Source organism: Eubalaena glacialis, chromosome X (genome assembly GCF_028564815.1).
Source record: "Eubalaena glacialis isolate mEubGla1 chromosome X, mEubGla1.1.hap2.+ XY, whole genome shotgun sequence".
In the NCBI taxonomy this organism is placed as follows: Eukaryota; Metazoa; Chordata; class Mammalia; order Artiodactyla; family Balaenidae; genus Eubalaena; species Eubalaena glacialis.
This window is the reverse complement of record NC_083736.1, coordinates 93,428,897-93,455,232: the sequence shown is the minus strand read 5'-3', so window position 1 is coordinate 93,455,232 and position 26,336 is coordinate 93,428,897. Positions and strand designations below refer to the sequence as shown.

The 26,336-nt window shown below is 44.8% G+C and overlaps 1 protein-coding gene across 1 annotated transcript; it reads right to left on the bottom strand.

Annotated features, from left to right (window-relative positions):
* Positions 1 to 755: 755 nt before the first annotated feature.
* Positions 756 to 24,499, bottom strand: SRPX2 (sushi repeat containing protein X-linked 2). Its single transcript, XM_061178482.1, has 11 exons — positions 24,170 to 24,499; positions 22,256 to 22,488; positions 17,816 to 17,896; positions 9,796 to 9,987; positions 7,520 to 7,696; positions 7,116 to 7,242; positions 6,839 to 6,960; positions 5,568 to 5,747; positions 4,768 to 4,901; positions 2,371 to 2,492; positions 756 to 1,258 (listed from the first exon to the last, which is right to left on the bottom strand). Exons 2-11 carry the CDS (start codon positions 22,335 to 22,337, stop codon positions 1,078 to 1,080), a joined length of 1,398 nt encoding a protein of 465 aa, XP_061034465.1. The 5' UTR covers positions 22,338 to 22,488; positions 24,170 to 24,499; the 3' UTR covers positions 756 to 1,077.
* Between the last annotated feature and the right edge of the window lie 1,837 nt (positions 24,500 to 26,336).

Genomic DNA, 26,336 nt, shown 5'->3' with positions numbered 1-26,336 from the left:
CTGGGTTCCAAAAGAGTAGAAAAGAAGGTTCCCAGCAGCCTGGGGAAGAGCGCTTTTCTTTCAAACACTGATGCACGCTTGAGTGCGGCCAAAGCCAGAGCAGGCAGTCTTGAGTGTGGCTCTGCTTCCCAAGAGCTCAAATAGCCCACATTTCCTTGCAGGCCTGGCCCTTAATGCTAGGCTTTGTGCTGCTGTAGCTCTCACCTGCTCTGTGCCCATCTCTTCAAAGTGGGTGTCTGAGTAAGTTAATACATGAGGCTGAGGCTGTCTTTTTTCCTTCTCCCTGATTTAGTTTCTAGTTGGTGGTTCTGAGGTTTCCTAGATCACGAGCTGGGGGCTTCTCTGAGGAAGGGGCAGCATTGGCTCCCTTTTTGCTCTCAGAACTGGAGGCTCAGTAAGGAGAGAGACTGTTGCCCATGAGCTAGTTGGAGGGGCAGGAGAAAGCCGCCTGCTCTGGCCTGATTTTTCTTCCCAGGCTCCCTCCCCCTGTAGCAGTTTGCTAACTCTTAGGTGAAGCGATGGCTAACAGAACATTGGTGGCCCAATACCCTAAAAAGGGAAAGGACAAACAACTTCAAGAATGTTTTGGCGCTCCCCCCACCTCCAATCACACACTTAACCTGTAAGGAAGATCAGCCACACTTGCTGGTGTCCTGGTTGTCTGTTGTGATGGTGCTGCCCTCTGCTGTCACCTCAGGGTAGAGAAACCATTTAAAACACAGCCGGTTAGTGAATGAATTTAGAAATTTACTTATCTGGAAGACTTTGGAGAGCTGGGCAGAAGCCCAGGTTAGGAAAGCACGACCTTCTGTCCACAACCTGCTGCCCAGGGCCTGCCCTCAGTCCCTCCCTAGCTTCTTATGCCCCTCCAGTGCTACCTAAAGCAGAGACTTGCTTAAGGAAACTATTCCACAGCCGTAAAAAGGTGCCTGGAAATGTCCCAGGATCAGGGAACCTCACCCACCTCAGAGTCTTGTCCCTAGAGCTGTGGAAAAGCATTTTCTCCTTTTATTAGGCCCCAGTTTCGGCTGACTATGGGACCTTTCCCCTTGACCTCAACCATACCCTGGCTCAAGTTCACTCGCATATGTCCCTTTGCATCCGGCGCTGGGTCAGCTCCTGGTTGCTCAGTAGATAGTCATCAATGAACGTGAAAATTTCCTCGGGAGTGACAGGTTCCATGTAGCGTTCCCGGTCAATTCCCTGCTTGTCAATCAACACCATGTTGAAGTAGGAGCGAGTGAGGCGCTGAAATTGCCTAGAGAGAAGAGCCCAGGGAGGTCTGAGACCTTGTCTTGGCATCATCCCACCAGGCTCTACTACCCTCTGACCTTTCACAGCTCCACTGATGGACTAATTTTTTCCCCACCCAATCCCTTGGCCCCATCCCCTCCACTACCTGTCTCAAGCCCCTTTTTGTTTTTCTCTGTTCAGACCCGAGTCTTGCTGCCCCTACGTGTCTAGCTCTGTTAAGCTGTCCCTTCCTCACCCCAGATGGAACAGCTTTGTTATTACCAAGCTGTGTTTGCCTCACAGGCCCCCTTAAGCAGGGCTGTCACATACAGCAATGCAGGCTGCATGGAATAACGCCAGGGAGCACCGGTCACACGCACTATGCTGCGACTAGTGTTTCCTAGAGTTGGGCTGGGCACAGCCTGCACAACCAAACATGGCAGCCCTGAGGTTGATGAATGTCACCTGGTCAACCTTGAAGTTGAGCAATGTCACCAAGTCTGCAGTCTCCTTCCTCTGAATGTTTCCCAGTCTCTCTTCTATCTGGGACTGAATCTTTCTGTCCCTACTGAGACTGAGCCCTAGGGGCAGGTATTGTTTATAGAACAGAGATCAGTGATGGCTTTATTGGCTCTGAGTATATGTGGAGGCATTGGAAGGGTGATAATAGATAGATAATGAGAAAAGTCAACTTCTACCACCTGTTGCCTATGGTCTTCTCTCCCCCCAGGGGCAGATGGGTATGATTCAGATTTCAGTGCCTAAAATGTGTTTTGCTCCTTTGGAGACTGAGGGCAAAGGGATAAGGCCATAAGGCAACAGGATCAGAGGCTTATCTGAGTCATGTTTGGGTCTGTGTCTCAGCCCTGGCTGTGCTTCAGAGTCACCTGAGGTGCCTCCTAAAAGCACCGTCCTGAGGTGGTTTGGGGTGGTCATCTGTATTTTAAGCACCGCCCAACCCCCAATTTAATTCTGACACCCTGCCACTCTCTGATCTTACCTAATACATCCAAAGAGTTCAAACACAAGGAATTCCCCAAGAGAGTAGTGTCTGCTGATTGTCCCACAACCCTCCTGTGGCCAATGTCCTGCCTGGAGTTTCCGCCCAGCCCTTCTCTGTGGCCTCCCAGCCTGGACCTGAGCTCCTCGATGATGCTGGCTGACAGCTGTTGCTCCCGGATGCGCCCCACTTCCTGAGGTGGCTGCCCCACCAGCTCAATGATGGTCACGTGCCGCAGGTCCAGTCCGCAGATGGATTGCTGCAAGGGGAGAGAAGAAGGTTTTCTGGAATAGGCTATCAGACTCAAACCTAAGGCTACTTAGCTGATTCCTCCTGGGACCACATCGAGGCAGTGTGGGAAAGGAGGGGCTTCTTCCCCAACCATCACACCAGGGGGTCTACGACCTCTTCCCTCTGTCATTCTTGAAGCACTTGCCCTAACAGTCTTTCCTTTATTCTAATGAAGCGTGGGACACTGGTTACACCATGTGGGGTAGAAAAGAGAAATGTAATTGATAAATTGCAGGCACATCATCTCTCCTTGCTTAGTTTTGCATAGGTTTTTAAATACATAGGTTCTTTTTTAAATTGAGATATTATTTGACATATAACATTATATTAGTTTCAGGTGTACAATATAATGATTTGATATTTGTCTATATTGCAAAATGATTGCCACAATAAGTCTAGTTAACATTCATCACCACACATAGTCCCAATTTTTTTTCTTGCAATGAGAACTGTTAAGATCTACTTTCTTAGCAATTTTCAAACATACGATATAACTATAGTCACCGTGCTGTACATCACATCCCCAGGACTTATTTATTTTATAACTGGAAGCTACATAGGTTCTTAATGGATAGCTATTGTGATAGAATAACAATGACTATTGTTCATCGAACACACATACCTAATGCTTCGCGGGAATAATTGAATTTAATCCTCACAACACCCCTAACAGGGTAGGTGGTATCATTCTTATTCTGTAGAGGAGAAAGTAACTTGCCCACATTTGCATGACAATAAGATGCTGAGCCAAAATTCAAAATGAGGGCCGAGGCTGCCTGCCCCAAGTGTGTGCTCCTTACCACTAGGCTACATGGCCATGGCCTTCTCTCAGTCTCCAGAATTTCTCCAAAGTGGCGCCAGTGCTCTTTCCGTTACCCTTTCTCCCGTTCCTCTGCACTGGGCAGGACACCCTGTAACCCTACCCCGGCTCTTTGCCCTGCCTCATCCAGCAGGGGCGCCTCTTAGCCAGTTACCTGGGGGGAGGTTTAAAGCAGCAGTGAGCACTGCCGGGTGCCCGCCCCTTGTTTAATCTTTGGGCTACTCCTCTAGACCTGGCCCTCAAAGCCACAGTCCTCCCTGGCTGCTTTCTGTTCTTGTTCTTGCTTTCTGCTCAAGCTGAGGTATTGCCATTGTCTGCCTTTTGGGATCCCTGGAGGAACTAGGTCCTTTTTGGTCTAGATACCCAGGGTCATTCTCTTGATACAGCTGCTTTCATCCTGGGCCTCTGAATACTGACTTGGCAACTTGTAAGATTCAACTTTTAGAAACCCCCTAAATAACTTCTTCTTTTACCTGGGTATCCAGCCCCTTTCAGCTTATCAGAGCTGGTTCTCCCAGTCTTGTCAGCATAACTTGAATTCTCTTCAAGAGCCTAGTCTATTCCTTATTTTTATCATTATATTATTTTTCTCTTTTTTATTGAGGTATAGTTGATTTACAATATTATATAAGTTTCAGGTGTACAACATAGTGATAGAATCCGGTCTATTCCTTTCACAAGTCCCAGTGGTCAGATCTATTCTGTCCTTTCCACTTCTCCTTCCCCCACAAGTGGCTTTAACTAGATATCTGGTAGAATGTTAAAAATCCTCACGCAATTCCCTCATATTACTTTGCAATATCACAACACTTTTCCTTCTCGTCTGCTATCAGTCGTGGTTAAGAGCACAGATCCTGGAGTCAGACTGCCTGGGTTCGGTCCCGGCTCGGCCACTTACTAGCTAGTGATTTTGGGCAAATCATTAACCGCTCTATGCCTCAGTTTCCTTACCTAAAAAATAGGGATAGTAATGGTACCTATTTCATAAGGGTTGCTGTGAGAATTAAGTGAATATGTGTAAAGCACATACTTGTATACCTGGTCCTTATATAGCACTTACTGTCTGTCTGTTAGTGCTATTATTCCTTGAAAACATAAACATAATTAATTCCCCACATTTACATTTGATCATACATCTTACAAGTCTCTCCAGAGTGTTTTGCCACACAGACTTCTCATGCTTCACCAAGCCTCCTGTAACCCACCATTCCAGTGACCTCACTGTCTTTTCAGTAAAAACAGCAGTTTTTAAAATGTGCTCAATTTGTCTACAGTAAAACTGATCAAATGTTGTCCACAGAGTCTGAGGAAGTAGCGTTTGTGCTGCAGAAAGAGCAAGTCTTTGAGAAGAGGTAGGGGAGTAACGGAGTGGGGTAGGGGGAATGCAGAGAAGCTAAGCCCTGATTAGAGGAGTGGCTCTCACCTGTAGCATAGAGATCTGCATTTTATAATATCGGTTGGAGGGATCAGGAGCTGAGATGATGAGGAGTCGCCGTTTCTCATAGAACTGATCCAGAAGGCCAGCCGCCGAGTTGACATTGACATTAATCTTCATAGCTAGGGCAGAAGCACATGGCCAGTCAGAGTATGGCCTGCTCCTTCATCCCAGCATGGATAACAGCATCCTGAGGTGTTCCAGCCTTTCGGGTTAACGTTTTTTTGATTGTTTCTCCCTTTCTTTCTTTCTTTTTTTTTTTTTAAAACATCTTTATTGGAGTATAATTGCTTTACATTATTGTGTTAGTTTCTGCTGTATAACAAAGTGAATCAGCCATACATATACATATATCCCCATTTCTCCTCCCTCTTTCGTCTCCCTCCCACCCTCCCTATCCCACCCCTCTAGGTGGTCACAAAGCACTGAGCTGATCTCCCTGTGCTATGCGGTTGCTTCCCACTAGCTATCTATTTTACGTTTGGTAGTGTATATATGTCCATGCCACTCTCTCACTTTGTCCCAGCCTACCCTTCCCCCTCCCCGTGTCCTCAAGTCCATTCTCTACTTTCCTTGGGGGAAATCCTGAAAGAACACTTGGAGATTTTAAACCCTTTTTCTTGGAGGTGGAGTATGCTAAGGGGGAACACTGGCCCTGAAGCATCTCAGAATCCCCCATTCCCACATCAGACACATTGCTCTTGGCCCCTGAGTCATAGACATTGGGAGATCCCCCAGAGTAGCCCTGATCAATATGTCCACTCTCCCCATTTCCTAGTTTCACTCACGAGCACAGATAGGTGGCGATCCTGACCACTGGCGGCTGGATTGGCAGACCCGGGAGGGGGTCCCTTGGCGCTCATACCCTCCATCACAGTGGTATTCACAGGTGGCACCATAGTTGTCCCCCGCTGAGGTGCAGGTGAGGTAACCATGCTGTGGTGGTTTCAGAGTTGGGCAGCGTCTCACTATCAGGGAGGAGTTCGAGTTAGGGGCTATGTTATCTCTTTTAGAAGAAAAAAAAAGGCTAAGAGGATGCCTATCCTGGGTTTGCTAGATCAGCAGACCCAGAATGATCAGAATGAATGACTTGTCTGTGTTTCCCATGGCCAGAGCTAGAGCCAGAATTTTCCTTCCTTACGGAATTAAATCTGAAATGTAGACAAAGGTGTTCATAAAATGTGGAAGCACAGGTGAGTATACATATTGTCATCAAAAGACTATCAATCTGTAAAAAGAAATTGCCATTTTTGTTTTCAGACTTTGGGGACACCCCGCATAAAGATGACTACCTTACAAATTACTTTTAATATCAAAAAGAAATTGGAGGAGACTGAAATATCCATCAGTGGGAGAAGTGTTAAGCAAAGTATGATATATTCTTAGAAGTAGATTATTATACTGTCATTAAAATACTTCTGAAGAAACTTTAAAGAACATGAGAAAATTACTTGTGTTATAATGAAAAGTAAAAAAGGGTGACATAAGATTGGATATGCAGTATGATCTCAATTATATATTTTTTAAAGTATGTGTGAATAAAAGACTGGAAGGAAAATACCAAAAGGTTAACAACAATTGCCTCTGGATGATAGAGTAATAGGTTTTTTTCCCTTTATATATTTCTTTAGTTCCCATATGTTCAACAGTGAGCATGAATTAATTTTATGATGAAAACAAAACAAAACAAAAAGCAAGAATCGGGCAGCCAACACCACCAATTTCAGCAGAGGAGGAAGATGGAGAATGAAGGCTGATTAGCTTTAATCATTAATTTGAAGGCCAAGAAAAGAAATGGATAAGAGTACCTTTGTGGATTTTATGTAGATTTAGGAGAGTGAGAAAGTCTTGCTGGGAAACAGAGTTTCTGAAACATGTGTATGCACATGTCATGCAGGCTTCCTGAATGACCTGTTTAGTGAACTTGTTTTTCCCATCTCCCAATATATATGCAGTGTCTGTTTCAGGCATAGAGAGGAGAGGGTTGTGATGGGCATCTGGAGGGTAAGGGAAGAGCAGGAATAATAAGCAATGCAGAAATGGAAGACTTCTTTCTAACCTTGTACTTTTACAATGAACTTGCAGCTGGCCCGATTGTAGGCTCGGTCGTAGGCAGTATAACGAATCACGTGCTCTCCTTCGGGAAAGTGAGAGCCAGGCTCAGGGCCCCGAAGTGTCACCCTGCATGGGACAAAGTGAGTCACTGAGGAAAGTGACTCTTAGAACTGGGGTCTGGGGCACATTATCACTGTACCCTCAGTCTGTGCGGTTCAGTGGGGGCAGCCTGAGTGCCTGGGAGAAGCTGGTGGGAAGCATAGGAGGCATCCATTACTCACCTGGTGATGGTGCCATCAGCAGAATCTTTCACCAGGGGTGGGTCCCAGTATACTCGAGCAGTCAGTTTCTCCGGTTCTGCCATCTTCTCACGGGAGTGGGGACAACGGATCTTGGGGGGATCTATGTCTGCCAAGGTCAGAAATCAAGTGCTGACTCGTGGGTCCCCTGCCTTCCCTCGAGGGAACCCATAGAAACAATACCACACCACTGGGTAGGTAAAAGATGCACTCTCAGTTCAAGATGCTCAACAAAACTGGGGAGGCCCAGTTCCACGGGAAGCGATCACTTTGTTAAGCTCATGCCCAGGGTACCACCCTTGCAGCGAGCAGGAATGCCTTCTGTGGTGGACATAATGCCAGGCTGGCTCTTTGCAGCAGGACAGCTGGGAGCGACCAGCATTTACCTACACATACGGGCTCGCCTCCACTCCATCGCCCATCTTCCATGCAGATTCGGCTGCGGTCACCTTCCAGGTGGTAGCCACTGGAACAGCTGTAGTCACAGCGAGAGTCAAGAAGCACCCCATTTGTGCACGTGTAGGTGCCACTCGTGATGAATGGCAATGCGTGGCATCTCATCTCTAAGAGAGAATGAAGTGGCAAGTTCAGTGGCCTGTGGGGTTATGTGGAGGTGATGCCTGGGCATCTAGCACAGGGAGAACCGTATCGGAAACAGCAGAAAATACAGAAAACCCTACACCAAACTGCCCTGACATTTTTGTGCCTGCTTGCCTTCTTATTTTGATATTATGAAGTATGGTACTGCTCTTGGTGGGTGGGGGTGGGGTGGTGGTCTCAAAGAAGCAAATTACTCATCCAAGTGCATGGATTTGAGAAACGCACCTGAGTTTGGATCCCAGCTCCACCACTTACTGGCTCTGTGACCTGAGCAAGTTACCTCATCTCTCCAAGCCTCAGTGTTTTCGTCACTAAAATGTGTATACCATGAAGTAGGATTGTTGTGCCGATTAAAGAGACAGTGCATATAAACCTCTGGGCTTATTCAGAGCCTCAGCAGCTGATAGTTTTCCTCTCTTGTTCCTCAAATGCTAGACGCCCTTGAACAAATTTAAGGCTCCTTTTTTGAGTATAATGTTGGTACTACCACAAGCACTCCTCAGCTGAGGCTCACTTACAGGCAGGCTAGCCCTCTGTGCCAGTGAGAATACAAGTCAGGCCAGTGCCTGGAGGGCCAGCTTTGGTGGCATTTGCTTAAAGACGAGTCCGTGTGCTTTAGACATCACGTGTGCCAGAAGCGGAGACAGCTCCCATGAATTGATTGTGAGCCTGTGCTTGCCAAAGTCTAGTTTGAAATACCTGATACCTGAAAGAAGTAGGCCAGCCATATCTTCCTTTAGGTTGTCTAAGTTCTAACCCTCCTTAACTTCAATTATTGGAGCTTTGAATAAAGATTCTATGAGCTATGTTTGTTTTGCTTCTTGGTCAAACCAGACTTGAGGATGATTGCCTTTTATTTTTTCCAGTCTCCTTTATATAAAGACCTAGGCAAAAATGACCTCCTTGAAATCAGGTCCAAAAAAAAGGTTTGTCTTTTCAGCTGAATTTGTTTTCTTAGTATTATATGACAGTGAAAATGATAGATCCAAAGTGTTTGCCCTTGTGTCTCTTATGAGGAAGGACACAGCCAGATTCAGTGTTTAAATATAGTAATTAACTCATTCTAGGCACCTGGAAATATGTACATCTCCATTTTTTAAACTGGTTTTATGTTCATTTGTAGACTTATTTTAAGTTTTATGTTCATTGTAGACTTATTTGTAAGGCCAATTCAAATTCATTTTGGAAATGATGGTGTCTAAGTCCTAAAACCAATGCATTACAGTCACCTAGAGGGGCGTGGTAGCTTCCCTCTTTCTGGCTACCAAGCTTCTCCTGTCTTCCACAGCATCTTCTCCGACCAACCCCGTTTCTCTCTGAACGCTGAGCACTCTGCATCCCCTTACACTCCATTCACGTGCACACATTTGTGTTTCCATCCCATTAGTCTATAAGCAGCCTGGTAACTGAGGAACTGGCTCCTGAAGTGACCAACACAGGGCCCCGCACACATGGGTGTTCTACAAATGGCATTCAGTGATGGACATAGGGACAGACAAAGCTCAGCTGCCAAAATGGGGTAGGCTATAGGGCTTGAATAAGAGGTAGGGATTTGGGAGCTGAGGGGGACATGATGTGAAACGTGTGTATTAGCACTCCCACATTCCAGCCTTAGGGATTCTTCTTGACTTTCCGAAGAAAATGAAGACTAGTGGATGTCTTATAGTTTCACTGCCAAGGCCTTCTAAGGCCTTAGGTCAGGAAGTACAGCAGTTTACCACAAGTGGGAATGAGTCTGAGACCACATATGCTCAGAGCTCCAGAGGAAAGCCCAAGTCTACATCAGGCCCCAGGCGTAAGCCTTCCGTGCACTCCTCGACCTCCTAAGCCAGAAAGGCTGGTTGCTACTTAATGACCCTATTGCTTGACCAATAACCACAGGGAGAGAAAATGAGCTAGAATGTTAGGATGGGGAAAGACCCTGTTGGGAGCCTGTGGAAAATTCTCAATTTGCACTTGATAGAGGTCAGAGTAACACCTCCAGGCATATACCCTGGGTGACTGGCCGGCCAGCCTCTCTCACACGCACATGTCAACACATGCATGCACAGACACCACTTACGCCTGCAGTAGGCAGTTCCAGACCAACGGCGGTTTGGCAGGCATTGCACCGACCTCCGTCCAATCAGTCGAAAGCCCCGGTCACAGGAGAGCTCACAGCGAGTGCCCAGGCTGCTGTGATAATTTCCTCCTCTCGGTGAGTAGCATGTGGCTTCTCCATCCTGGATATTTAATGTATAACACCATCGGGGGACTGTAGCAATAGAAGAAAAGTAAGCTAGAAGTACAGTAATCAAGACAGCGTGGTATTGGTGAAAGGACAGACACATAGATCAATGGAACAGAACAGAGAGCCCAGAAACAGACTCACACAAATATACTGAAATGATTTTTGACAAAGGTACAAAAGCAATTTAATAGAGGAAAGATAACCTTTTGAACAAATGATGCTGGAGCAATTGAACTTCCATAGGCCAAAAAAAAAAAAAGGAAAAGCAAAGCAAAGAACCTCGACCTAAGTGTCTCATACCTTAAACAAAAATTAACTCAAAATGGCTCATGGACTTCAGAGAAAAGAGTAAAATTATAAAACTTTTAGAAAAAAATAGGAGAAAAATCTTTAGGATTTAGGGCTAGGCAAAGAGGTCTTAGACATGATACCAAAAGCACAATTCATAGCAGAAAAAAAATCAAGAAACTGAACCTTGTCAAAGTTAAAAACTTTTGTTCTGTGGAAAGCACTGTTGATAGATGAAAGACAAACCACAAACTGGGGGAAAATATTTGCAAACCATATATCGGACAAATGACTAGTATCTAGACTATATAAAGAACTTGGAAAACTCAACAGTAAAAAGAGCAAACAATCCAGTTAGAATATGAGCTTTAGATATGAACGGATATGCCACTGAAGAGGATATAGTGATGGCAAATAAGCACATGAAAAGATGTTCAGCATCATTAGTCATTAGAGAAATGCTAAATCAAAACTACAAAAAGATACCATTATACACCCATTGGGATGACTAAACTTAAAAAAAAAATGGCAATTCTAAGTGTTGGTGAAGATGGAGAGAAACTAGAACTCTCATACATCGCTGGGGGAAATACAAAATGATGCAGCTACTTTGGGAAATTATTTGGTAGTTTCTTAGAAAGGTAAATGTACACTTGACAGGTGACTCCACAGTCCCACTTTAGGTATTTACCCAAGTGAAATAAAAACCCGTATTCATACAAAATCCTGTACACAAATGTTTAAAGTATTCTATTCATAATTGTCAAGCACTGGAAACAGCTCAAATGTCCTTCTGAGGGTGAATGTTTAAACTAACTGTGGTTTATCCATACAAAAGAAGGCAGTGCTGATACATGCGACAACTTGGACGAATCTCCAATGTAGTTTGTGAAATGAAAGAAGCCAGAATCAAAAGCCTGCAGGCTGTAGGATTCCATGTATGTGACATTCTGGATAAGGCAGAAATATTGGGGTAGATCAGTGATTGCCAGAGATCAGGGGTAGAGGGGTGGATAACCTCAAAGGGGCAGCCCTGGGCAAATTTTTGGTACTGTGGTACTGGTGACCTGACTCTTTGCATTTGTCAAAACACCAAAAAGAGTGAATTTTTACAGTGTGTACATTTACAATAACTGTTAAAAATAACACAAAGATGTAAGCTAGAGAGAGGAAGGGAATGCCATGTCAAAGTAGGCTGCTTAGGAATGAAAGTCCGATCCCAGTTCAATACTGAGCACAAAAGGTAATAAGGCTGTTAAATCATAAAGCTATCATAAAGATGCCTCATCTGCTACACAAAATAAATGACTCTTCAGTGGGTTCAGATTTTAAAGGGGAACATATAAACAAGCAGAGGGCCACCTGCCCAAGGATGCATACATAGGCTGACACAGATTTCTTAGCCTGGGGCTGGGAAGGCTAAAGCCCCGTATGAGCTAATTTGGTTCCCAAATCCTAAGAGACAAAAAAAGGGGGGCTTTGAAAAAAAGCTCAACAGGAGCTAAGGGAACAAAGAAAGGCTAGAGCCTCTGTTTGAGGGCAGCTGGAGAATGGAGACAGATGACAGTGAGAAAACTAGCCTTTAAGCCACAACAGCCTTGTGGCTTCTAGCATTAGCTTTGAGCCTGTGGCTGTGACACACAGCTGCCATCTGGAGACACCATCTCCAAATGACAGAAAATCTCTTAAGCACTACAGTTGCAGAGCTGTTGATTATATGGTCACAACACATATCATCAAGACTTTACATTCGAGGCCGGGACCTCAACAATCACTCTCGTCCTATTTTTCACCGATATTCTGTCAAGGAAAATACACATAAAATTGGAATGGATAGAACAAGCAAGCAATAGTAAAGGGAAATATATACCTCAGGATAAATGCTGAGACAGTAATAGAGGGTCTAGCTATTGTAAATAAGTCCAACTTTGCTGGCCTTGAGGAATACTGGCATAAAGAGAACATGTCAGATTTGTGATTACCAGAGGCAGGGGGTGGGGGGAGGGGGAATTGGATGAAGGTGGTCAAAAGGTACAAACTTCCAGTTATAAGATAAATAAGTGCTAGGGATGTAATGTACAACATGATAAATACAATGAAAGGTGCCGTGTGTTATATGTGAAAGTTGTTATGAGAGTAAATCCTGAGTTCTCATCACAAGGAAAAGTATTTTTTTCTATTTCCTTAATGCTGTATCTATACGAGATGATGGATGGTCACTAAACTTATTGTGATAATCATTTCATGATGTATGTAAGTCAAATCATTATGCTGTACACCTGGAACTTATACAGTGCTGTATGTCAATTATATCTCAATAAAACTGGAAGAGAAAAAAAAAAGACTTGAACCACGAGGCACAACAGTTGACCAAAAGAAAAAAAAAAAAAGAACATGTTGGAAGGCTGGAAAGAGCAAAAACACTATCCCAATTTTCTTTTTTTCCAGATTTATTGAGGTATAATCAACACATAAAATCGTATATATTGAAGGTGAACAATGTGATGTTTTAATATATGTATACATTGTGAAATGATTACTGCAATCAAGTTCATTAACACATCCATCACCTCACATAGTTACCATTTTTTTTTGTAGTGAGAACACTTTAGATGTACTCTCAGTAGATTTCCACTATGAAACATAGAATTATTAACTATAGTCACCATGCTGTACATTAGAGCCCCAGAAGGAAGAAGAAGGCAGCCTCTGGGAACCATAGCCTGGTGAGACTGACAGCACTGATAGCAAAGTGTTCTAGAATAGTTAAACATAGGCTTATGAGCAGTTAGGAGAAGAAGTGGTGATCTCCAAGTGACCCCAAAAACAAGTAATTCAAGACTGACCTTGTTTCCTTTTTGGGTATGGTCACCAGACTAGTAGAGCAGGGGAAATGGTAGGTACATTATGTGGAAGTCAGTGAGGCATGTGACAATGCCTTTCATGCCATTGATCTGGATGAGATGAAGAAATACATCCACGTAGGAGAGGTGACAGTACAGTTATGGAGATTCATAACTGGCTGAACAAAAGAGTACTGATGGGAAATTGAAACTAAGAACGTGGTAGGAAAATTGTTAGTCATTATGGAGTAGCTATGGTGTGCTAGTCACCATGCTTTATATTTCATTTTCCCATCATCTCATATAGTTCTCCCGATAGCTCTGTAAGGTACAATATGTAGATGTTTATCCCTATTTTGCAGATGAGGAAGTAACTTGCCCAGGATCCCTCAGCAAGTAAGGGACAGAGCTGGGATTTGAACCCCAGGTTTGTCTGGCTCTAAAAGCCATTTTTTTTCTAACTACAATATCTGTCATTGCAGCATGTTAGGCTGCTGTTTTGAAGTATACATTTACATTTTTGATTAGGTACTATAGCCATATGTTTCAAAACCCCAAAAGTATAAAAAGTTATGCAGTAAAATTCTCCCTCCCACTCCTGCTCCCACACCTACCCCCACTAAGTCCCCCCATCAGGAAACACTGTTAATAGTTTCTTTACACATATAAAGCAAATCTTATTTTCCCCTCCACTTTATCACATAGAGTAGCATATTACGTCCACTGTTCCCACCAATGCTTTTTAAAATAAACTTAACAATGTGTTTTAGAGGTCTTCCCCTATCACTCCAGAGCAAGCATGAAATGTATTTAAATGAAATAACATTTATAAAATGCATAGCACAGTGACTGGCACATAATACGTGTTTGTCCAAGGTCAAAACTGCTGGAAGGTGGAGGAGCTGGGATTTGAATTCAGGCCTGTGGCCTCTGCGATCCACGTATCTCTTTCTAGAGATTATAAAGAAAACAATGTGCTGACAACAGGATTGAAAGCGCCTTCTTCGTGATTACCTTCAGATAACTCAGGCAGAGTTACCAGCTTGCCTGGAGCTGTAGAAATCTGGGAGCAAGTGGTGGCCCAGAGGATTAGGACATACCTCAGAGAAGGGTTTCTGACTCCAAGCTAGGAGTCAGTTTAAGGGAATGAAAGAAAGTTCAAGATTAGTGAAAATGGTACCAAAGTACATGTGCACTTTGCTCTAAAATATTGATCTGCTTTTTACTGGTTAACTCTTGTTTTTGTTTTTTTTTAAACCTTCTTTGCAAAAAAAAAAAAAATGGGTTACCTTTTTTATGAAAGAGATAGAATAAGCATGGCTTTGAAGTCAGACAGACCTGGGCTTAAATTCCTGCTCTGCCACCCCTGAGCTCTATGATTCTCTAAACTGAACTTCCCTGAGCTTAGTTTCCTGATCTGTAAAGTGGGGATAATAAACCAGTTTCATAGGACTGTTTTGAGAATCAAATAAAAATGCGTGTGTAAAATATATGTAGTCCTGGGAATGGGAATGATATTCCCTGAATCAGTGTCTGGGTTTGAGCCACTGGCTCATCCCGTCTCAAGCAACAAAATGCTGCTGCCATCTGGAGATGCCAAATTACAAAGTCTCTTAAGCACTACAGTTGTAGAGCTGTGGATTATGAGGTCACAAGACCTTACAAGGAATGCTGGGACCTCAGGTTGTACTTTCCTGGCCACCCCTCCCCCCTCAACATAGATAACCGTACTGAATTAGTTTTATGCCCTGAGACTACATCCCAAAGATAGCCATGAGACACTTGACCCCAAGGCCAAAGGCCACCATGTGGCTTATTTTTTTTAATGGCTTTATACACATTTAAAAATAACCAATGAGGCAGACTAATATTAATCATAGGGCTGTTGGACCCTCCCTCCCGAAAGTACCTTCTGCACCTGTTGCTTTTTCCTACCTACTTCTCCCATTTACAGTCTCCTACAATCTGGCTTCTGCTCCCAGAATGCCAAACAGCCAGTAAACATTTCTCGAGCATCTACTTTTGACATAGCTCTATGGGGTGTCATACATGGCTCCTTCTGTTAAATAGGTAACTATTTTGTTGAGGGTAATAAAAAGTAAACCAAAGAGGCAGTACATAATGAATGCCGAACGAGTGGTCCAGACAATAAACATTTATTTCAGAAGAGGTATACAGTAGGTACTCAACAAATAGTCATTGCATAAATGAATGAAAGAATGAATGGATGAGGGAGAGTTCAGCGTGGGCCAAAGCAGTTAGGGAACAGAGTAGAGCTCCACTAATCTGGCTACTCATAGATTTCATGTGGGGAGAAGGGGTAATGAGTTGTTAGGCCAGGCAGCTAGACTGAGACCAAATTCTGTTAGAAATGATCACAGTGGGCCACTAGGTTTGGGGAAGGGAGAAACATGAGTCAGAGAATCCAGTTAGGAGGCAATTGTCATTATCAATGTGTGAGGTAATAAAAGTTTTAATCCCATGGATTAATAAACAAATGACAATTCTTGGTGAATGACTGGTGAGAGGTGATGAGGAAAAGGGGCTATTAAAGGTGATGGGGGCTATTAAAGGTGCCATTAAGGTATTTTTAAGAGAATGATGGTATCATTATCAAAAGTCTGAAGGCCAGATGTCAAACCTTTTTCAGGGAAGCGGAAAGAATTTGGTTTTCGATATCTCCAAATTTAAGTGTCCAGCAGCGTTTGGAGATGTAGCCCAGAAGCTCAGGGGACAGGTCAGGGTCACTCAAAGTTCAGATCCATGCCTCACGCTCCCTCTTGTCACCACTGGAGAACCCATCTCCTTTCTTGGCTTCAGCTACGGCCAGAAGAGTGAAATGTCGTGGAGCCCAAGGAAGGGGGTGGGGTGAGAAGAGAGGGATGGTATTCACTGTTACTGAGAGATGGGGGAGGTTGAGCTCAAGAAGGGGCCATATGATTTGGGCTTGGGGAGAGAATTGTGATTGATCTTCAAGGGCTGTCACTTCAGCATGGAAATCTGTGGGTGAGTGGGAAAGAGACTGTAGGGAGTTGGGGAGTTAGCAGGTGCTGGGACAGAGAGGCAGTGGGTCTGGACAATTTGGCAGTGAGAAGATAGGTAGAAGGTAGCTAGAAAGGAGCACAGAGGAACCCCAAACGCCGATCATTTGTCTATTGAAACTGTTTTCTCCAAGGTCACCATTTACCTTCTTCTTGCCAAATATATTGTTTATACCCTCAATTTGTTTCTTTCCAATATTTGACACAGTAGATCTCTTATCCCTTCCCCTTCCTTAAAATTCTCTTCCCTCGTGGCTTCTGTAATTCGATAGGTGCTACCCCAGTCTCCTCCTACATGGCTGACCACTAATGATCTCTTTTTTTCTTGTTGGTTCCTCTTCTCCTGCTCACATTCGTAGATGTCTTCTAAGGCTCTGACCTTGGCCCTCTGCTCCCTCAGACAGCTCATCCATCTAAGCTAACGACTTGACTTACAAAGCTCCATCTTTCTACTCCCCACTGTCTATAGGGTACAAACGACTTTTCTTTTCTAACCTTGTCTCTGTGAGAGGGGTCTTACAGTTCTCCCAGGTGTTCAGACTGGATGCTTTCAGAGAGTCGTTTGTTTCTTAACCTCTTGGTACATCAAATCTGTACTAGGTCTTGTCATCTCTTTCTTTGAGACATCTCTGGGGCTCATCCTTGCTCTCCATTTCTTTTCCACTAGCCTCAGTCATCTCTAACCAACATCACTGTTACTGATTCCTGGAGAATCTCCCTGACCCAGGCTCTACCCCTCCCAAACTCCTACTTTCTGTCCACAGTAATGAGGTTGATATTCTGAAATTACTATTTACAATCTCACTCCCCTCTGCAAAAACATATGATGACTCCTTATAACTTCTAGCACAACAGCTAAACTCTTCAGCATGGCTTGCAAAGCACAGAAACAAAGAATCTTAGAAGTGGAAGGGATATCAGACATTGCGTGGTCTAAATTTCCTTCTAATGCAGGAATCGCTATTCAGCATTTTTCACAGATAGTCCTCCTGCCTCTCCTTAGAAGGGTCCCTAGATCACGGAGCCTTTCCAAATTTAGTCTCACTCTTTATATTTAACTTTATCTCCTACTACTCCCTCCACATCCCATCTCCTCTAGTCAGGCTGGATTCTTCCTAGCTCCTTCCTCTTACACGTTTGTTCTTACCTCTATATCTGTGGCCATCTGCTTTGCTGAAGGCCCTCCCATCCCCTTTCCAGTTCTCAAATCCACACATCATTCAAGGCCTAGTCTAAATGTCATCTTTCATGACCCCTCCCCTGACTTCTTTTTCTTAACTCCTGTTGCATTTACTGCTAGCACAGAGTTTCACGCTTACTTGCCCTATGCCTGCTAATTTTATTGCGCCCTCACCCATATCCCCCAGCAGAATGTAAGCTTCTTGAGGGGGACAAAACACTACCTTAGATTTTATATCACCCAAGGCTTTCGTTACACAGGATTAGGCATACAGTAGGTACTCAGTCAATACTTAATTACAGATGGGTAACCTTAATTCCAGAGAGGTGAGATCACACAGCAAGTCAGTAACCAAATTCATGACTGGAAACCACAGCCCCTGCTTCCCTGAGCTGCAACTTTGGCACAAGTGAGCCAAGCTGGGTGAGGATGCTTCAGGCAGGGCCTAGGCCTTAGGCCAGATAAGGCCCTTCCTGAGCCTGAGAAGCAGTGAGGATTACCTCGGTAGTCTAGGGCAGGGGCCTGTGGGACCTCTTCAGCATATACTTCATTGTAGCTTTCATCTGGGTAGTAGCCTGAACCTAGAATGAAGAATATATCAAGATGACATATTGGTTTCTTACGCAAGTCCTTCCCAACCTTTTCCCCTTTCCAACTTGGTCCCTTTCTGAGGACATGACACTCCATGGGTGGGGAGCTAGGTGGCTATTTAGTGGGGGAAATCCTGCCTTGTGAAGCAGCAGAACTATTGTGGGCAAACGTCCACACCTCAGGTGCACAGAGGGTGAACTCATGTTGGGGGAGAGGTGGGTGGCTTACTGGTAGCACTAGAAGCCTCCATTCAAAAGAAAAACATCAAAATTCTTGACCAGCCATCAATCCTGCCCATCTGGACTAGAAATGACCCATTTCCTTGATGTAACACATGAGTTTTGGTGAGACACTGATGACCAAGCTCTGAGGATGGACAGTTGTTGTCCCAGGTAGGAGGAGAACATAGAGCCTGAGCAAGGGTCTTTCCACTAGTGATGGGCCGTCTCACAATCCTCAGAGGGAGATAATTCCTCAAGCTCCCACCAGCCCACAGGGCACCAGCCTTTTGCCACCTGGTTGCCAGGGCTAGGGGTGGCATGCGAAGGCAAAGAGGGAGGGCTCAAAAGGCGAGGGGGCACGAGAAGAGTTTCACTTCCTGAGCAGTTTGTCCTGCTTTGGAGAGATATCTAGTTCCTCTAATCAGCAGGAGCCTTAGTAGGGGGCTGCTGAGCTAGAGAACATTCCACAACCACCCCCATCCCGTTAAGTGGGCCACTTCCCGGTGGAGGCCAGTCTACGGCTGTCCGGGAGACTAAACAGTGCGTTCCACCAGACGGCAGGAAATGGGTCATGAATACGAACTAATTGGAATACAACTTGGTCCTTTCCGGAGGGAAGTTGCCGGAAGCTCTCTTTCCAGCCTCCCAGAGCCCTAAAGCACACACAGGAATAGAGCAGCCAGCCGTGCTGGAGTCAGAAGACAATTCTGCATTCCCAGGAGAGGGTGTGCTTCCAGGACAGGGCTGGGTTTTAGTGCTGAAGCCCTTTGGCCTGTGTCAGCACTCCGACCACAAGCTCGTCTGCCTCCTCTCTGCGCAGAGGCACAAGGCCCCCTGCACTCGAGGGTGGAGCGCAGCGCAGATGATGAGGCTCTTCCAGTCCCCACAGGCATAGGCTGCGGGTCGGGGGTGTTGGGAAACCAGTCCAGCTTGATGAACAAGGGAATGAATCAAACTGAAAGTTTGCCTTATGAAATCATGTCCTCGTTGGTTTGCCCTCATTCCAGAGGAAGGAGTTCATTTTTTCTCCTTCCCTTTATTTTTTCCTGGTTTCCCATTTCGCGTCTTCTCCTGGATTTCCTCTATTTCTCCTTAGGCCTCCTCTCCCTTGCTCCCTCTTTCCCCACCTGGGAAATTTCTTTGTTGGGGGGGCTGGGAAACAGAATTCTTGTCAGCTGTTTCAGTTTAGTATCAAAGCCTTACAGCGCCTGTAAACAGCAGGACAGATGTGCACGATTCTCTAAACGCTTTGGTCCCCCTACCCTTGTTCCAGAGCTTGCTTGTGAAGAAATGGCCAGCAGGGAGCAAGCCTCTGTTTACCAGAAGAGCAGACAGGAGTGTCCAAGGCCTGTGGCTGGATAACAACAGCCACAATAACAACAACGACGGCTAACATCACTCAACACCTACTCTGGGTTCAGCGCGTTACATACGTCATCTCATTAGATCACCCTGACATCTCAGTGAGGTAAACACCCATATTGCTTTCATATAGAGTTGAGGTAACAGGCTCAGAGGAATTCAGGGAGTAGCCCAAGGTCTCCCAGCTGGTAAGGAGCAGAATGGGCATTCCAGCCCAGGGCGGTTTGATCCCCTCGAGACCAAACTCAGACACTCCACTAAAGATGGCGGTAGGGGAGAGCTTTGGACAACGCCCAACAGGGATAAAAATCCAAAATCTTTCTCGCAATTCAGCCTTTTTTCACTCTATGTGTGCGGGATCGAAGGCCACCAAGCATTTCACATCATTCCAGAATTACAGGGGATGTGGGAAAGCTGAGGGGAAGACTCAGTCAGATAATTACAGTCTTCACCAGGATACAGAGGTGGCTGGCCCAGTGCCAAGTCTGCTTTGTGACAGGAATAAGTTGGGGCCACCTTACCACTTTAAGCCTTTCCATTTCCCCTCTTTGCCTGTCTTTGGGTATTTTTTGGCAAATATTGAGATACTGAGATGAGATAAGGGAAACCAGAGGGTCCCCCCTTCCCACCTTGTTCTATCTGCTTGTCCCTCTTCAGCCCTGGTTGGGAGAGCTTTGGGCAGCATTCCTTGGTTCCTTTATGCTGATCAGTGGTTACTCTGTGGTCTGTTACTGGGTTCCTCCAACTTCCATTGTACAGTCAGACCCTCTAAGCACTACCCTTCACAAAGGTGTGGTTGCGTATGTAACTGATAGTTGATGACAATTTTAAGATCCCCCCCTAATGCTTGGATTATGATAAGAAATACTGTCTGACTTCCTGAACTGCACAGATATGCCAATATGCACTTTTAACCCACTGTTGGCTTGATTTATATTCTTAACGCTTCCCACCCCCTGCTGATTATTCCTGGATCCTTTTTCGGATTAGCCAGGAATCCACACTTGGCTGCTTTCCTTGTACTATTCCCATTGGAGGACAAGGCTATAGTCATGAACAAAACAGTGCTGAATGCATAGAGAGTGGTCACTAAATATCTACTGAATGAAGACATGAACAGGTGGGAGGGAGCAAGCTCCGACAACTGAGCTAGTGATGTAGGGGAGGATTATTGGGAAATTTCCAAATTTCTCTCATCACCTAGCCTCCTAAGAAAAGAGAAAGGCAGAATGAGTGGGTTTGCAGGGCTGTCAGAGACCTCACCAGCCTGGGCTCCTGAGAAGGAGTGATGACCATAGTGATTCTTGTGAGAAGTGGGGAGTAGCCACCTTTGCAAACAGCCCTTTGAGAGTTTCAAATGAATCCAAGTCTTTAAAAAACTGCACTGTCCTTAAGACTCCAACAGCTCAGGCTTCCACCTTGGGAAAGGTGGAAGGCCTTTGTGTGCCATGAGGTTTCTTATAGTTATTCAAAATGGGGCTTGAGCCATCTAACCTCCACTCCATAGTCTCATGGTCTTTGGCCGGATTTTGGTCTCATGTACTTGAACTGAAGCTGGGGGGAGGTTGGGGAGGACGGCTGCACATGGTATCTCCTGGGGACTTGGGGATCCTTTAACCCCAAGCAGTGTGCACTCTGCCAAGGGCTTGACTTGAATTCCTTCATCTCAGTGTCAGCCCTTATGCTTCACCCCCTACAGAGCCAGGTTAAGCCAAGGAGGGGAAGAAGTGCGCATATTTGTTTGAAAGCTTGATGCAGCTGTTCCAAACAGAGCTACTGCCAGAAGCCTCCACCAGGAGCTAAGGGCATGTGGAAAATTTTAGCTACAATGACTGCAGCTGTGATGGAAGCAGTTTCTTATTTACTCATCTCTGGATGTTTTTCTAACTCCATTAGTTGGGCCTGTCTCCTGCCCCTACTCCCCCCAGCCCCTGTGAAGGCAGACGCTGCCGGCCACAGAATATTATTAGCACTTGGAATGCCAGCTGGGCCCCATCAAAAACCCCTGTCTGGCACCTCATTATCCTTCCTTCATTCCTCCCCTTCCCCTCTCCCATCTCCTCGCTGGGTCTGTTCTCTTGAGCTCCCTATGTCTCCCCAGGGGCAAAGGATGAAACACTCAGGGATCTAGAAATGCCCATCCCTTCCGAAATAAGAAACAAGCCAGAAGAAACTGAGGGATTCCTGTTTAAGAGAATGTGGTCTGAATTGTCATTAACAATCTTTGGCAGAAAAGGGCTATAAACATCTCATCCTATAAACAAGGTCTGGGAGGGGAGAGAGAAAGAGAGAGAAAGTAAGTGGAGAAGCAGGTAGGATAGTGGCCCCAAAAGCCATGTTGACCAACCTTATTTTTTAATATTTATTTATATTTATTATAGTTATGAAGTATAGTTGATGTATAATGTTATATAAATTACAGGTGTACAATATAGTGATTCACAATTTTTAAAGATTATACTCCATTTATAGTTATGATAAAATATTTGCCATATTCCCTGTGTAGTACAAATAAGCTACAAGGATATATTGACCAACGTCATTTTTATGCTGGTGCAGCCTGTTTTCAAAAATCTCTTATCAGTTTGCCTCAAAAACCTCCCTCGGTAGCCTTTTGCAATGTTTAACCATCTTTGTTGTTGAGGATAGTTCTTCTCTGTATCTAATTTAAGTGTCTCCCATTGCGGTCTAACCCTTCCCTTCTCTAACTCTTGCTCTAAGCCCTGCCCTTCCTGGAAATAATGGGCAACAGCTCCTAGAGCTTACCTGCATACCATGTTGGCGTCACTGCTGGAGTGAGGAAGAGCAGCAGAGAGAGAGCTCCTCTTCGAGTTAGTTGAACGGCCATCCTTGAAAGGGGGAGAAGGGGGAGTGGGAGGGTGGTTTAGGGAGACAAGAATAGAGGTATGTGGCCAGAAGCACCAGGGCAAAGGAGGATGACTTTCAGAAATCAGCCATCAATGAACTTCCAAAAGTGAGAGAAAGCAGAAATGCAGGATCTGCAAGGAAGAAGAGAGATTTTTAAATTAATGAATGCCTGTTATATGGTCCCCCTTGTAAGGATCTTCCACTTTATAGAGTAACAACACTCTGTTAATTTTGGTTTTCTCCTCCCAGGAGGAAGAGGACATAAAACAACCAGCTGTCAATTGACCCTGGTGATATCTGATGCCAATGTTCCATGGTCCAAGTTACAGAGAGGGACAGTGAGGTACCAAGACCAGGAAAGGGCCAACATTAAGTCATATAGAACCAAGAGGGAATCCTGCAATCTAAAGGCACCAGTTGATGGTTTTATCCACTTAACTAGTACTTCCTAACCACAAATCTGGGAAAGTGTTAGCATATATGGACTAAGAACTTGAACTCTAGAGTTACACAGATCTGCATGTGTATCCAATTCTGTCCCTACTAGCTATGGGGCTTTGGACAAATTCCTTACCTTCTCTGAGCCTCAGTTTCCTCATCTATAAAATGGGAATAATAATAGTATCTACCTTACAGAATAGACTATTGCCTGGCACATAGGGAAGCAATCCATGTATATTCGATATTATTATTACCAACTCCATCTTGAACAGGACTGGATGTCTCCTTTCTGCAGTCTCTCAGTCGGTGACTATACCCTGCCTCTGTTCTTAGCTTTGGGTTTTGAGGCTTAGTGGTTTAGTAGTGGCTTCTGGCTTTCAAGTCCAGCCTAACCTTCCAGTTTTACCCTGCTGAGCCGGCAGGAAGTCAGTGGGGTTGGAAAGAACCTACTGAGGTACGTGAGGAGAGGGTAAGCAAGCTCCCACTGCCCTCTCACTTCCCGTCCTGTCCTCACTCTAATGGGATGAGAGTTGTGTGGTTCCCAGTGGGCAAATACTTCATAAATGACAGTATTAAAACTTGCTACCCATTGGTATAAACTGGCCGCTGGACTTCTCAGCAAGCACCCACAGGCTTTCAATGAAATGCCATGCTCGGGGGAGGTGTCAGTCCCAGAAATGGAGGAACAAAAAGATGGCAGATTCTGGCCAGCCTCCCTAAGGGGCGTGAGAAGTCCAAGAATGGCAAAAATTCACTTTCCAGTTCATTACTCCCTGGCTTCAGATTTTGTCTAGAGAGTGGCAAGGAAGCAGGATAGAGAAGAAGTAAGAGCAAGCGGGGGAGGCAAGGAAAGTGGAAAGATGTGGAAAGGAAGCTTAGCAAGAAAAGACAATCTGCCAGAGCTGAAGGCAAGAGATAAAAGCAGAAAGAGGGAACGAAAGGATGAGAGAGAGGAGATTAAAGAAGATTCAGGAAAATGAACAGCTAGATGCCCTAATCATCGACCCCTCTCCCACATGCAGCTTCCATCCAGTTCCTTGGTTTGGGAGCAGGGGCTTTCCTTCGCAGACCCAGTGCTCTGAGTCTGTGACCCCTTCCCTGCCCACCTTCTCCCCAATCTCAGACTGAAAACTTGACTCACCACCGGGGTCAGCTATCCCTCTGCTGTGGGCCGGGAAGGTAGTGGGAACTTGTGTCTGCAGCCAGGTCATGGCTCAAGTGGAAAGCAGCATGTGGTTCAGTTTCATAAAAGAACTTCTTCCTCCCCCCACCCCACCTCCAAGCCATTTTGCCCAAGTCCTGGGTCTCATTACCCTCCCGGGTTGTGAAATGGGGTAGTGTGGTGTGGACGGATGAAGCAGCAGATCTTACCTGTTGTATGGTTTTTTTGTGTTCTCCCTCTCTCCTTCTCTTTCTCTTTCTCCTTCCTCTCTGCTTCTCTCATCAGTCGGAAAAACTTCTACTTTTTTACATTCCTAGAACGAGTGGCTCCTGGTCTGTCCGGGCCTCCGGGATTCTGTTAACACTGCCCAGATGTTAGGACATCAGCATCTGCCAAAAGTTTCCTTAAAGCTATATTATCCCCAAAGCTATAGCTGTTCCTCCCTCAGAAAAGAGTTTTAGAGAGGTGGGGGAGAAGGAACTCAAGGATGAGAGGAGCTCAATCCGTCTGCTGCAGAGCAGAGGAAAGTGTGAATGGCGCTGGCCCCAAGCCTGTGAGTATAGTAATGACTAACAGGCTGGCTAAAGGGCTTCCAGAGATGTGGTGCACTGAAGAACACTTTTGTTTTTTTTTTTAAAATGACTCAGCATGACCTCAGGATTGAATGAAAAGGAATTCCACAAACTCCTAGGAGAGGGGAAGAGTGGAGCTCATTTTGACATTCCCTGCAGATTTCCCCCGTAATTCCTTAGTACTCTCCATCCCCAAGTTGCCCTGCCATCCCTATGCACAGGGTCAGATCCACTTGGAAACCCTCTCTGATGACCTAACTCTTATGGACTTCAGTTTCTGATAAGATTATGTTGCTGACAAAAAATACCATGCACTTCTAGCCTGCAGAATCAAAACTGATTTCCTGTAATAAGAGTGGAGAGAAAGCATGCTTAGAGAAGCTTCAGGGGAAGGTTGTTTAAGCCAATGGAGATTATCTATCTGTGCATGGCAAGGTTATAGCCATTGCTAAGCTGTTTCCCGGTGATCTCTCGTGGAGGGCTGCGTTTCTCTTCACTAAGCAAGCTTTGTTCACTTTAGTATCTGATAATGAGACTGTTCTACCACAGTGCAGAACAGCTCCTGATACTTTCCCTCCCCTTACAGTTTCATTTCCATCCTTTTAAATGCACTGTCCTGGAAGAAATGTTTTTAGCTGCTGTAGAAATTATTTCTTCCTTGTGTGTGTAAGCAAATTGGTACCCCCTTCTCAGTTATGAAGGGAAGAATTGTGTTTACAATAATAAAAAGTTCATTAGCAAGCCCATTTCATTTCCCATCCACCGATCAAAAATATGTAATGAGTGTTTACCATGTGTTCAACAGTGTGATCATTGTATAAAGAAGGCAAAGACATGGTCTTGGCCTCATTCATTTAATAAGTTTATCAAGCATCTACTGTGTTAAGGATGGTGGACAAAATCCCTGACATCCTAATCCATAATTAATTAAACAAATATTTGTTGAGCATCTATTATGTGCCACACACTGTTCGAGGTATCAATACTTGATAGACATCAGTGTGTAAAATGGAGATAATCCTTGCCCTCATGGATTGGAGGAGACACACATTCAACAAAAATGTTCTTTTTTTTTAACAACTTTATTGGAGTACAGTTGCTTTACATTGTTGTGTTAGTTTCTGCTGTATAGCAAAGTGAATCAGCTATATGTATACTTACATCCCCATATCCCCTCCCTCTTGTGTCTCCCTCCCACCCTCCCTATCCCACCCCTCTAGGTGGTCACAAAGCACCGAGCTGACCTTCTTGTGCTATGTGGCTGCTTCCCACTAGCTATCTACTTTACATTTGGTAGTGTATATATGTCCATGCCACTCTCTCGCTTCGTCCCAGCTTGCCCTTCCCCCTCCCCGTGTCCTCAAGTCCATTCTCTACATCTGTGTCTTTATTCCTGTCCTGCCTCTAGGTTCTTCAGAGCCATTTTTTTTTTTTTAGATTTCATATATATGCGTTAACATAAGGTATTTGTTTTTCTCTTTCTGACTTACTTCACTCTGTATGACAGACTCTAACTCCATCCACCTCACTACAAATAACTCCATTTCGTTTCTTTTTATGGCTGAGTAATATTCCATTGTATATATGTGCCACATCTTCTTTATCCATTCATCTGTTGATGGACACTTAGATTGCTTCCATGTCCTGGCTATTGTAAATAGAGCTGCAATGAACATTGTGGTACATGACTCTTTTTGAATTATGGTTTTCTCAGGGTATATGCCCAGCAGTGGGATTGCTGGGTCGTATGGTAGTTCTAGTTTTAGTTTTTAAAGGAACCTCCATACTGCTCTCCATATTGGCT

Excerpts from the sequence above, each read along its gene's own strand:
- SRPX2 (XM_061178482.1), bottom strand. The coding sequence starts at position 22,337 with ATGGCCGTTCAACTAACTCGAAGAGGAGCTCTCTCTCTGCTGCTCTTC. Across the intron at positions 4,902-5,567 it reads ATCGCCACCTATCTGTGCTC|CTATGAAGATTAATGTCAAT; the intron begins GTGAGTGAAACT and ends CTTCTGCCCTAG. Across the intron at positions 2,493-4,767 it reads TGCAGATCTCTATGCTACAG|CAATCCATCTGCGGACTGGA; the intron begins GTGAGAGCCACT and ends CTCCCCTTGCAG.